This window comes from Peromyscus leucopus, chromosome 3, assembly GCF_004664715.2.
Source record: "Peromyscus leucopus breed LL Stock chromosome 3, UCI_PerLeu_2.1, whole genome shotgun sequence".
NCBI classification, from domain to species: Eukaryota; Metazoa; Chordata; class Mammalia; order Rodentia; family Cricetidae; genus Peromyscus; species Peromyscus leucopus.
Genome location: NC_051065.1, coordinates 125,281,271 through 125,293,536, shown reverse-complemented (window position 1 = coordinate 125,293,536; position 12,266 = coordinate 125,281,271). Strand labels below are relative to the sequence as shown.

Below are 12,266 nucleotides of genomic sequence, written 5' to 3'. Positions count from 1 at the left end.
CGCTGGACTGCACTTCTCCTCTCCCGGACCCTGTAACCTATCCCTTTACTTGTAAGTTACCGCCCCCCCCAATAAACCTCCCTTTTAACTACATGGAGTTGCCTTAATACTTCCACCAATAGGAAGGAGAAGCAGCATTGAGTCCATTTGTGACAGACTTGAATACTGAGCCCAGAGACTCAGAATTCAAGAGCCTTCCTACCTCCAAGGGTGAGTTCACTGTCAAGAGAAATGACCACCCTCACACCTGGGAGGGGAAGGGTAACATGAAGAGGCCTTGTTACAGCTTAAAGCCTTCTGTGGTGCTTACTTGAGGGCGGTTCTGTAGTGGTAGATGGCTTCCTTGTTCCGACCTTGGTCTTTTAGGAAATTGGCATAGTTGTAATGAACCTTTGCATTGTGGGGCAGAGTCTGAACTCCAGACCTACAATGGATATTAAAAAGAAAGAAAACAAAAATCATACTGTTGTCAGACCCTTTTGTATTTTACTCTCAGCTTTATGAAGCTGCCTTTGAACGTCTGCTGCTTTCATCCCAAACAGGCTTCTGCATTTTGTGAAAGACATAAGTGACTACACAGGGAAGGAGTGAAGGCCTCGGCTAGGTGTGCACAACTGAATGCTCTCTGCAGGGAAGCACAGGGACCCTTCTCTCTGCTAGAGACACACCCAGGGCTGGTAAGGTCGGTCAACTTTGCTGAGGCTTTTTGTTTGGGATGTAGCAGAACCCAACTGCAGACATGAAGGGAAAGAACACAACCAGGACACAAAGCCATGGACTGTCCAGGCCAGTCTCTCCTTCCAACTTCAGGTGCAGTGGGCAGAGGATCTGACACAGGAGGCAGCCAAGTCAGACCCTGCAGAAGGTGACGCAGGCACCGTCCCTTGTTGAGGGATCCAGCCCCAGGCAGGCGCTTCTCTCTCATGTCTACCTCGGGCGAAGGCTTTTTTAAATTTATGGCTAGAAAGTGACACAGCCTAAGTGATTTTGTGTGTGCAATACAAAGGTACAAGAAGGCAAGATGAGATGGATTTCATAAAGTGAGAATGCACAGCCCTATCACCAAAACCGCCCTTTAAGGCACGAGGCGAGATCTGACAAGTGCTGTCCTTGCTCTGTGTCTGGGTCTAGAATACATGGTCTGCATTAAATGCAGCATCCCAGAAGTATGGTGGCTTAAAACAAGTTTATAGAAGTAAATGCTACAGTCCTTCAGTATCTATGTGGTGCTGCCACAGCACTGTGCTGTGCTGGGTATTGGGACATAAAATGGCCAGGGAGCTTGTTCTTGGGATCTTACCAGGGTGAGGACATGTGGGTAGTTAGGAAATAGAGGTAGTGAGAGAGCCTCTCATAAAGTGGGTAGGATATCAACAAATCACCCGGAGCTTAGCTCAGAACAGAAACAGAACTGAGCAGGCAACAAAGCCAAGGCTTTGGAGATGAAGAGGAGAGCTGGGTTAGCAGCTAGAGGAAGAGGCAGTGCCATGTACTAAGCAGATGTGGTCTGAATGGGAAATGTCCCTCAGAGCTCACAGTGCTGCTATTCTGGAAGGTTGTGGAGCCTTTAGGAGGAGGAAGGCAGCTAGAGGAAGTGGGTCACTGGGTCAAGAGTGGTGGTGAGACATGTGAGGTTTTATAGCCTGATCCACTTCCTATCTGTTTATCTGTTCTCTGTTTCCTGATGGCAGATGCAATGTGACCGGACACCTCTAGCTCCTGCTGCCATGCTTTCCTGGGCATGATGGTTTTTATCTCCCTAAACAGTGAGCCAAAATAAATCCATCCACCCTTAAGTTGCTTCTCATCAGGCATTTCATCAGGGCAACAAGCAGTCTAGAAGATGCAGGGAAATGAGAGCAGGATCACTGGGGTTAGGGGAGCTGAAATAAGAGGTACCTGATCATGAGAGACCAGACAGAGTGAGGAGACCAACAGCCTAGTGATCGAGCAGAAAACTCTGGGCTTCATTTGCAAAGCAGTGGGGAAGTCAGGCAGGGCTTTCAGGATAGAACTGATACCAACAATTGAGTGTTGGACAAGGAACACAGTGGCTGCTTTATGGAAATGGACTGCAGGCAGGGAAGCCTTCTGGGGAACTGCTGTGGAAATTGCAGAGGACAGAGGGAGGAAGCAGGGTGGGAAGGAGAGAAGGAGCAGAGGTTGGGTGTGGCCAGAAGGGGGAGGTAGCAGAATCTATGATAGTTTCCATTAGAGAAAACCTGTACCTACAGGTCAATTCCAGTTTTGTTTTTTTCCTTCCTTCATTCAGTTAACCCTTCTTTTTGTTTTCTTTCTTTCTTTCAGTAATTTGAGATTGAGTAAAAAAAATGAATCATTCAGAGAGATGAATGTAGGCTGACATCCCTACTGATAAAATTTATTGAAATTAATATTGCCATATTAAGTCTATGCTAATTTGAATTACTGTAGGAATAATTATTCTATAATTAATGAAATGAAGATTTTGGAAGCATCAAAATCCTTGCTTAAGCAAGTGATAAGCTGGGCAGTGGTGGTGTATGCCTTTGATCCCAGGACTCAGGAGGCAGAGGCAAGTGGATCTCTGTGAGTTCAAGGCCAGCATGGTATACAGATTAAGTTCCAGGACAGTCAGAGCTACAGAGAGAAACTCTGTCTCAAAAAACCAAAAACCAAACCAAAACAACAACAACAAAGCAAATGACAGTTTGTTCAGCCAGCCATAGTGAAACATCACTATTTAAGTGGCTAAAACAAGAAATTTCTTTCTCTCAATTCTGGTGATTAGAATCTAAGCTCAGGTATTTGGTCAGTTCACTGTCTGGGTAGGCCCTGCTCCTGGCCTGTAGACATCTACTCTATTGTCAGTTCACTGTCTGGGTAGTCCCTGCTTCTGGCCTGTGAACATCTACTCTATGGTCAGTTCACTGTCTGGGTAGGCCCTGCTCCTGGCCTGTAGACATCTACTCATTAGCTGTGTCCTCCCATGGCCTTTCTTTGTCAGTGTGCCCAGTGAATAAGCTCTCATGTCCTCTTCCTGTAATAGCAACAGACCTTAGATCTGGGCCCCATCTTAATGACTTCATTCATTAGCATTTCCCTCCTAGACTCCAACTCCAAATACAATAAAATTGTATGCTAAGGTGTCAACATATGAATTGAAATTGGGGGGACTCAGTCCACAAAAATCACACTGCCTTTGCTCTCAACATAAGTACATAATGATTATCAATCAGCAGTGAGTGTGAATGGCATGTCCACATGGCTAAATACCAATGCTGCATTTCCCATTACACACTTGCCTAGAGCTGAGATCATAGGCCCAAAGGGACCTCTAAAGGGCGATCCCCAAGCTCTGAAGACAATATAAGAAGGATGGGACCAGGAGAAAATCAGCTTGTTGTGTGCATCTGGCTGCATGATTTGATTTGAAGACTGGACAGCAGGTAAGTGGCAGGGAGGGGATTCAGGCACAAGGTGTTTGGGTCTGGAGCCTGTGGCTTTGCCTAAAGGGAAGTGGTGGCAGGACACTCTTGACAACAAAGTGGAGAGGGCAGAGGACTATTCGGAAAGAAAACTTCAGGGATTTATTTTGACTAAAGGAGAACGGGAAACAGTTGATGAGAACAAGAAAGGATGACAAGATGAGAACCTGCTTTGTGGGCAACTTAATTGTACCATATCACCTCTCTTAGATGAAATTTCCATTTAATTTTTAAACACGAAGATAATATTAGTAGGAAAATTCCACGCATTGTATAAAACCCACTGGGGAAATATAATAGGACCAATTTTGCTGAAATCACAGCCCCTTTTTATTTTGCCTCACTTAAAGTCTTCTGGCTGGGGCTCAAGCAACTGTAGAGAGATCTGATGGGGCCATGGGAAGCTAGAGACCATCCCAAAGGACAGGTCAGCTAGACACAGAAGAAGCCAGGTTTACCCCCTTGTTGCAGGGGCACAGATATTCCAAGTATCAGTCTTACTTCCTGTGGACTTATTCAGGGACACACCACCGGACCACATGGTGACTCTATTTCCAATCCTTTGCCAAACTTCTAAACTGTTTCTAAGGATGGCTGAACTGGTTTCCGTTCCCACCTAGAGTCTGCAAGGGCTCCATTTTCATACCAAGCCCTCAACTGTACTTACTCTTGGCATGTTGGAAGCAACGGTTCTATGGAGCCCAAGCTCTCAATTCACAGTCCTGCTTTCTGATCCCAAGAACACTACACTCAGGTATAGAAGTTTGCAGGTTGATGTAATCCTATTTCTCCATTTCTGCCTTTGTTGGCCTGTGCTTACCCTTCATTGTGACATCTAAGAAATCATTGTCAGGGTCAGTATCAAATAGCTTTCCCCCTTATTCACCATAATCAAGATATGTTAACATAAGGCTCATGAATATATGAACAACAACAAAAAAGAAGCTGTGACGTGTATGTACAACAGAATATTATTAAGCTTTATAAATGGAGATTATTAAGCTTTATAAATGTGCCATATGTGACACATGAGTAGGCCTGGAAGACAGTATAAAAGCCACATATAGGAAAAATGCTGTGTGCATAAGAATTCATATCCATAGGAGCAGAGAGCAGGATGGTGATAACAGAAAGTAGAGAGGGAGAAATAAACTGAGACAGAGCATTTAAGATGTAAACCCAGTTAGGTGGGGTGATCCTAGAATTTACTCTGGATACCCTTCATTAAAACACTGTAATCTTGTTTATTTTTATCATGTCAATGAAAGACTTGAGGAGCCATAAAGTTCACCAGCAATAAAACAGTGTGGGTGTACACGTCTAAGTGCTGAGATCACAGCAGTGTGCCAACCCTCAGCATTTTGTTTTGTTTTTAAGACTCATTTTTATGTGCATGTGTGTCTTGCCTTCATGTAGTCTGTGCAGTGCCCTCAGAGACCAGAAGAGGGAATCTGATCCCTTGGAATTGGAGTTACAGATGGTTGTGAGCTGTCATATGGGTGTTGGGGATCAAAAGTCCTCTGGAAAAGCATCCAGTACTCTTTAACCATTGAGCCATCTCTCCAGCTCTCACCACTCAGCATTTTAACACATGCATTTCCCGTGACTCCCTCACGCCTCTCATTTGTAGACGACTTGAGAAGTAAAAGAAATAGAAAAACAACAACAAAACAGCCACCATCATCAGATGTCTCTCCTGGGGTTTAGAACATCAACTTACTTTGTTCACATTACTGAATAGCATAACTAGAGACAAAACATTAAAGCACCACAAATGGCAGCTAGCACATTAGAGCAAAGGAAAAGAGGAGAGATCTATCTCTGTTTTGAATCCTGCTTTGGTCCACTGTTTCATACTGCCACCACAGATGGTGATGCTTGCATACCACTCACCTTGAACCAAACACTGGGTCAAGTGCCCACCTACCCTATATCATCATTTCACTCCAGGGCAGATGCTAACTACTGTGTCCTACACTACAGATGGAGAGGCCAGAGCCCTGGTCAAGCTCATTCCTAAAGTTGGTTAGTCTGATGCTGAGACAAAGAATACTAGTAACGTTTGCTCCACGCTGGCTTCCAGACCCTCCAGGGAGTCCTCCTCTCCCAGTTTCCTTCCTCTCACTCTGGCAACCTGTATCTTTTTCCTCTATTATCCCAGAACACAGAACACAGTTATAATCTTAGAACTTTACACAGTGTTTACCCCACCGCAGATATTGTTGGAGGTATTTCTCAGGCACTGTTTTATTCTTACATTAGACCTTGGATGATAAACACTGTTATTCTCCAATTTTCAATGAACTTTAAGAGATTTGCCCAAGAGCAGGCAATTAAACAGGTGAACTTTGCATGCAGTCAGCAAGTCCAACTCCAGATGTGACCTTCAGTCACTCACCCTATCCTACCTCAGAAGCTGGCAGTGAAGTGTCCAAGTGAGCTCAACATTATTTCTCACAGATGAAGACACAGACACATCTAGCCTTAAAGAAAAACAAGACTCTACAAGCCTCTAGCTTCTCTCAGGACTTAGACACAGTCAAAGTTTTATTTAAACTATCAGCTATTTTGATTGCACCTGACACAAAAATTCACTCAATCTTCAAAGGCCTCCCAGGCCAAAGTCCCTTCCAGCACAGATGTGGGATGGTTGTATCTTAGTAACCAACTTCCAACACACTTCTACCAAAAGGGACAGAAGGTTTGGGATGCAAAATAGTGTGCTTTCCAGTTTTATTGCTGTTGCTGTTTTAACTTATTTTTTAACTACTGGTATTATTTGCAGAGGGTTTGAACTCTAGCTTATTATCCTTGGAGCAAATGCTGCCTCCTACCCCCACCATGTAAATTGTTTTGACTAAGCAGTAAACATCATTAGCAGATGCCATTCCCAGTATATGGCTTTGTCCAGGAAAAGTGTTCAACACAATAGCAGAATGGTTGGGAAGTGTCTCATAAAAAGTCAACCACTGAAAGTGAGAGAAAGCTTAAGCCCCTGTGTGAATGAGGAGGGCTGGAGCAAACCCCGAGAGTTCCAGGAGGTAGGGAGAGACTCTGTCTACAGTGGTGTAGCACTGGGTCAAGTATTTAGGACCCTATAAACCAACCATCAGCTGTTAACAGTCCTAGTGGAACTCACTGTGTCACCACACAGCGGGAGGAGCTGGAGAGACTCTGCAGTTCAGAGCATGGCTGCTCTTACAGAGGACCTGGGTTTGATTCCCAGCACCCACATGATGGCTCCCAACCATCTGTAACTCCAGTTCTCAAGGATCTGATGCCTTCTTTTGGCCTCTATGGGCACCAGACACATAAGTAGTGTGTAGAGATACATGCAGATAAAATACTCATACACATAAAATAAAATAAAATAAATATCTTAAAACTTGTTTAAAAAAAAGAAATGGAAGTAGACAGGTATTAGTTTGGAAGAAGGTGATCAGTGGCCCCGAGACAAAAGACTGAACGGAGAGTGATTGTGGTCAAAATCCCTTATGTTCATGCAGAGTGTCAACATGAAACCCATTATTATGTCTGATAAACAAAAAGCCTTGTCCTGCAGCAGTCCCTCTATAGGAACCAGGGCTGCAATGATATCATGTTGATAAATGACACCCAGACAGGCACGCCAAGTTAACTACATTAAAAATGTTTATATTGTAGGGTAGTAGGATTAAACACATTCTTTTCTTTTGTCTCTTTTGATACAGGGTTTCACTGTGTAGCCCTGGCTGTCCTGGAATTCTCTGTAGACCAGGATGGCCTCGAACTCAGAGATCTGCCTGCCTCTGCCTCCCAAGTGCTGGGATTAAAGACATGCACCACCATACCTAGCCTCAGACATAATTATTTTCAAAAAGTAGCAGAGCCCAGTGAGCATTTGCCTTATTTGTTCATTCATTCATGCATTCATTCACTTCTTCACAACAAATACTAATATTCATACTTTGGGACAGGCTGGAAGCTATAGATTAACACATATACATATATATGTCTATATAAATATGCACAAACACACAATGCACATATGTACATGTGCATACATATATACACATATGTGCATATATGTATGTGTTTGTGTATATATGTGTTTACGTATTTGTAAATATGTACACACACATTCACATACATGTGTATATACACATAACATATATACATATGCACATCAATACACACACTTACATACGAATGATGTAGGGATCTAACCTAGTGTGCCTGGCAAGTGCTCTCGCTACCCCTGAGCTGCTAATACCAACCCAGCAACAACGCTTGTATTCAGAAAAAAATTCCATCACAGAGGAAAAAAAAACCCACCAGAAAACGGAAGTCTTTCATTTTCTCACCTAAATTTAATGTTTAAAATAAACAATATAAACAATGAGATCACAGACCATGACAATGCTCTGGAATATTCCAGAGAGATTTGTCATCTGTCTTGCTCTCCTGCTGTGTGCTCACCTTCCCCTTGCACCTGGCTGAGTGATGAAATATGGCGTGTAGATTTTATTTGGTGACTGATTTTACAGCCCAGCTCATCAGAGGATATTTCCACCCAAATTCATAGACCCAGAATCTTCTTACTCTCACAAATCCACTCAGAGTGAGTTTATGTCAAATTCTATATATCACTTTAAAAAAACCTAAAATTAAACCCCCAAATAAAATTAATATCGTTTGGGGCTGGAGAGATGGCTCAGTGGTTAAGAGCACCAACTGCTCTTCCAGAAGTCCTGAGTTCAATTCCCAGCAACCACATGGTGGCTCACAACCACCTGTAATGAGAACTGGTGCCCTCTTCTGGCCTGCAGGGACACATGTAGGCAGAATACTGTATACATAATAAATAAATAAATCTTTAAAAAAATTAATATCGTTCATTTCAAATTTATTAAAAGCAATTTTCCAGGTTATACAAACTACCACACCCATGTTACTTCATTTGGAAACAAATCTGTCATCAGTGAAAGAGTGGGAAGAGATGTACATTTACCTGCTTAATCATACCTGAATAAGGACTCTCTCGACAACCAAATTTCATTCTGCTTCACAGTTTTCCAGGAAAAAAGCAGTAGCAACAACACAGTAGATGCCATCAGGGAGGTGGCTCCACACCGGCTCAGCCCAGTGCAAAGTTTGTTCAGTCCATGCACGAAGAGAATGCAGTAGCCCATGCTGGAACACAGCAGAAGAGCAGGGTCACTGTGGGTAGGTCGGTGAGTCACTGTCTGGGGTGGCTATGGGTAGAAGGTCACTGTGGTGGTATTGTGTTCCTCAAAATATTGTGCATGCTAATAAACTTATCTGGGGTCAGAGAACAGAACAGCCACAATATTAAACATAGAGGATAGGCAGTGGTAGCACACGCCTTTAATCCTGCATTACAGAGGTAGAAATCCATGTGTTCAAGGATATAGCCAAGCATGGTGACTCATGCCTTTAATCCCAGAAATCGAACCTTTAATCCCAGGAAGTGATGGTAGAAAGCAGAAAGGTATATAAGGTGTGAAGACCAGAAACTAGAAGCATTTGGCTGGTTAAGCTTTCAGGCTTTTGAGCAGCAGTTCAGCCATTCAGATGAGGATTCAAAGGCTTCCAGTCTGAGGAAACAGGATCAGCTGAGAAGCTGGCAAGGTGAGGTGGCTGTGGCTTGTTCTGTTTCTCTGATCATTCAGCATTCACCCCAATAACTGGCTCTGGGTTTGTTTTTATTAATAAGAACTTTTAAGATTCCTGCTACAGGTCACTGTGGTGGTTTGAATAAGAATGGCCCCCATAGGCTCATGTATTTGAATGTTTTGTCATCAGAGAGTGGCGCTATCTGAAAGGATTAGAAGGATTAGGAGGTTGGAGAAAGTGTGCCACTGGGGGTGGGGTGGGGTGGTGAGGTTTCAAAAGCCCATGCCCAGCCTAGTCTCTCTCTCTGCAAACATTTCAGGGTGTAGCTCTTGGCTACTGCTTTAGCATCTGCCTCCAAGCCATCACGCTCCCCACCCTGATGGTAATGGACTAAACCTCTGAAACTGTAAGCAAGCTCCCAATTAAGTGCTTTATTTCGTAAGCGTTTTCTTGGTCATGGTGTCACTTTACAGCAGCAGAACAATGACTAAGACCGTTACTGTGGGTTGGGGCTCATTATGGATGGGTAGTTCCCCAAGCATGCTCTTAGGACAAGCGGGCCTGTCCTGTGCTAGAGGAACACGTATGAATTCCCCTGTCACAGACAAGTTGTCTAAGGCACTGGCTCTCACATCTCTCAATGATGTGAACCCACAGGCTCAAAGCCTCAGGCATGGAAGTCCATGGGATCTGAGGGGATTCTCTGGCACAGGCTTCCTCATGCCTTCATCACAAGATGTGGCAAGGTGTGTCTGAATTCAGAGCCTGGGCCACTGCAGGTCCTACCCCAGGAGCCTAGAGGATAGTCTGGGAGGGATAGCAGTCATCAAGAACCAGAGATGTGCCACCTACAAGGCCTCCCAGTAGACCAGCTAAGGTCTCTCCATTTTCCAAATCCACCCACAGGCTGCCTCCTGAGCTGGACTAGCAAGGTTTTCTCACTGGCTCTGCCCCAGCTTTCCCAAGTTTTGGCACAGCATCACATCTCTGAAAGTACCTTTTGCCACTCACACACTATCTTTCCATGAATGCTGGGGATCAAGCTCACTTGAGGGCCAGCCCTCATTCATTATAATTTACTAAATACTATGTATATAAGACTATTACAGACACCAAGAACTTATCAGTGAAAAACAAGGCTGTAATCATAATCCTAGAACATGGGGAAGAACAGTAAAGGAATTAAGTAGATTAAATACAGAGCATGTGTGTTATAATATGCTGCATGAAGAAATCATGCAATGGAAAGATGGGTATTTCAACATGGATGGTCAAATAAGAACCTGCAGACATATGAGTGAAGACCTGAAATGCATGGAGAACATACCATGCAGACATTTGCATTCCCAAGCTTACTCTCTTCCCACTCTCCTCTACACAAAGATTGCTAAGGGGCAGGCTATCTTGTGTGGCCAGCACTGTCTATATTTGACTCGGCACCGTGGCTTCTCACAAAGCTACAGGAGCCATAGGCTCTATCTAGTGAACAAAGGGCCCAGGAACTCAGACCCAGCACCTTGCCCCACATGCTGCCCTGCTGTAGGGTTTTTAATGTGACAGGCTGGATCCTGTCCCACCCACCATGTCACCTATGTTCATCTTAGCTCTGTATTCATGAGACCTTCCTAGCTGTAGGAACCAGAGCTGCCTGTGACAGACAGGAGGAAGGAAGAGGGTGGGATCCCAGGAGCTGCTGGCAGTGCACAGCCGTGTCAGCAGACAAGAATAATGAAGACAATGTCTGAAACCATTACTGTTTGTATATCCAGGTGTTCACAGGTACTTCCTCTGTGCCAGGCACTGTGCTAAGAGCGTCATCTTAGCTCTCAACAGCATTTTCAGAGCAAGAATAACACTCTGCATATGTCTTCTAACTTGAACTTCAAATCCTGTGTCATCCATGTCCTAAGCAAAGAAACTAAAAACTCAGATGAGTTCAAGAACCCACCGAGAGCCCCAAAGCTAGCATTCAACAAGCCAGATATGCAGACTCTGACAGAATGCTAAAATTGAGAAGCTTGCAAACTCCTTCTCTAAAAGGCTAGGCAGTAAATAGTGCCGATGTTTTCTATATTGGGGCTCACAAAACAAGGGCCCTGCATTTACCTGCTAGACTGGAGCAGCAGCCTCAAGGCCTCCCTGACCTTCCCCATCCCAGCCTCCCTTCTTCATGTCTCTCAATCCTATTTTCACAGAAACACATGGAAGGGCTTTCTTTGAGTTCCTGTATCTGCCTAAAAACTGGATCAGCCAAGGGGAAATACAATTGCCTGTAAGCTCCTTAGGGAAATGACATCAACTGAGAAAGATTAAACTCTTACCATAAAAGAGACTGAAAACCAATCACCTCACTCAGAGCACTGTTAGCCCACTGTCCACACCCAGAGCACTGTCAGCCCACTGTCCACACCCAGAGCACTGTCAGCTCACGGTCTCTACCTAGAGCCCACCGTCTGCACTCAGAGCACCGTGTCAGTGTCCACGCTCAGAGCACGGTGTCAGCCCGTCTACTCTTTGGGCCTCTCATCTCCTTTCTAGACCCACCTCTGTGCCCCACTGGCCTCTTTCCTAAGAGGAGCGTACAGAGGCTTTAGCCTTCTCTGAGCTTCTGAGTTAATGTGCTGTCCGTGAACATTAATGCACCTGTTTGCCTTTACTCCTGTTAATCTATTTATTGTCAACTCCTTTTATCAGACATAAATATCCAGACCATTGGAGAGCAGAGGGCAAGTTCCTTCACCTCTATGTAGGCCACAATGCCTCTGTCACTCTCCTTCAATCTGTTTGTGTGACAGCAGGCACACACCATGGAAATGCATGAGCATGTCTGTGCTCCAACAAAATTTATTTGTAAACAGTAGAGGGCTAGACTTGACTCATGGGTCACACAATTTGCTGGGACCTGCTCTGTAAGAATGAAGGAGAACCTCTCCTTACCATTTGGCATCGATTTTTGTATCAAATAACATGATAAATTGTTTTTTCCAAAGTCCTTGAATTGACACATGGCTTCAGAAATGTTAAGCCATAGAAAACACCCTTTGCTAGGTTTGCAGTTTCCTGGGAACCACCAAGTTCTTTCAGATACAAACACTACAGCAAGTGGCACACTCCTCCGTTCTGAAACTTCATCCTTCAACATCTGTTTTAGTGCAGTTCCCAGTAGCAAGCAAAAGAAACATG

The 12,266-nt window shown here is 44.2% G+C and overlaps 1 protein-coding gene across 4 annotated transcripts in view; it reads right to left on the bottom strand.

The window, feature by feature from the left end:
• Tmtc1 (transmembrane O-mannosyltransferase targeting cadherins 1) overlaps positions 1-12,266 on the bottom strand; it is a 217,429-nt gene that overhangs the window by 62,530 nt on the left and 142,633 nt on the right. For 3 of the 4 annotated variants that reach the window (XM_028892402.2, XM_028892403.2, XM_028892400.2), the window contains 2 exons: positions 8,472-8,639; positions 311-424 (listed from right to left, as the gene is read on the bottom strand). In XM_028892402.2, coding sequence (XP_028748235.2) covers positions 311-424; positions 8,472-8,639 — 282 coding nt within the window. The remainder of the gene's footprint in view (positions 1-310; positions 425-8,471; positions 8,640-12,266) is intronic. The other variant, XM_028892401.2, reaches the window with a different exon arrangement.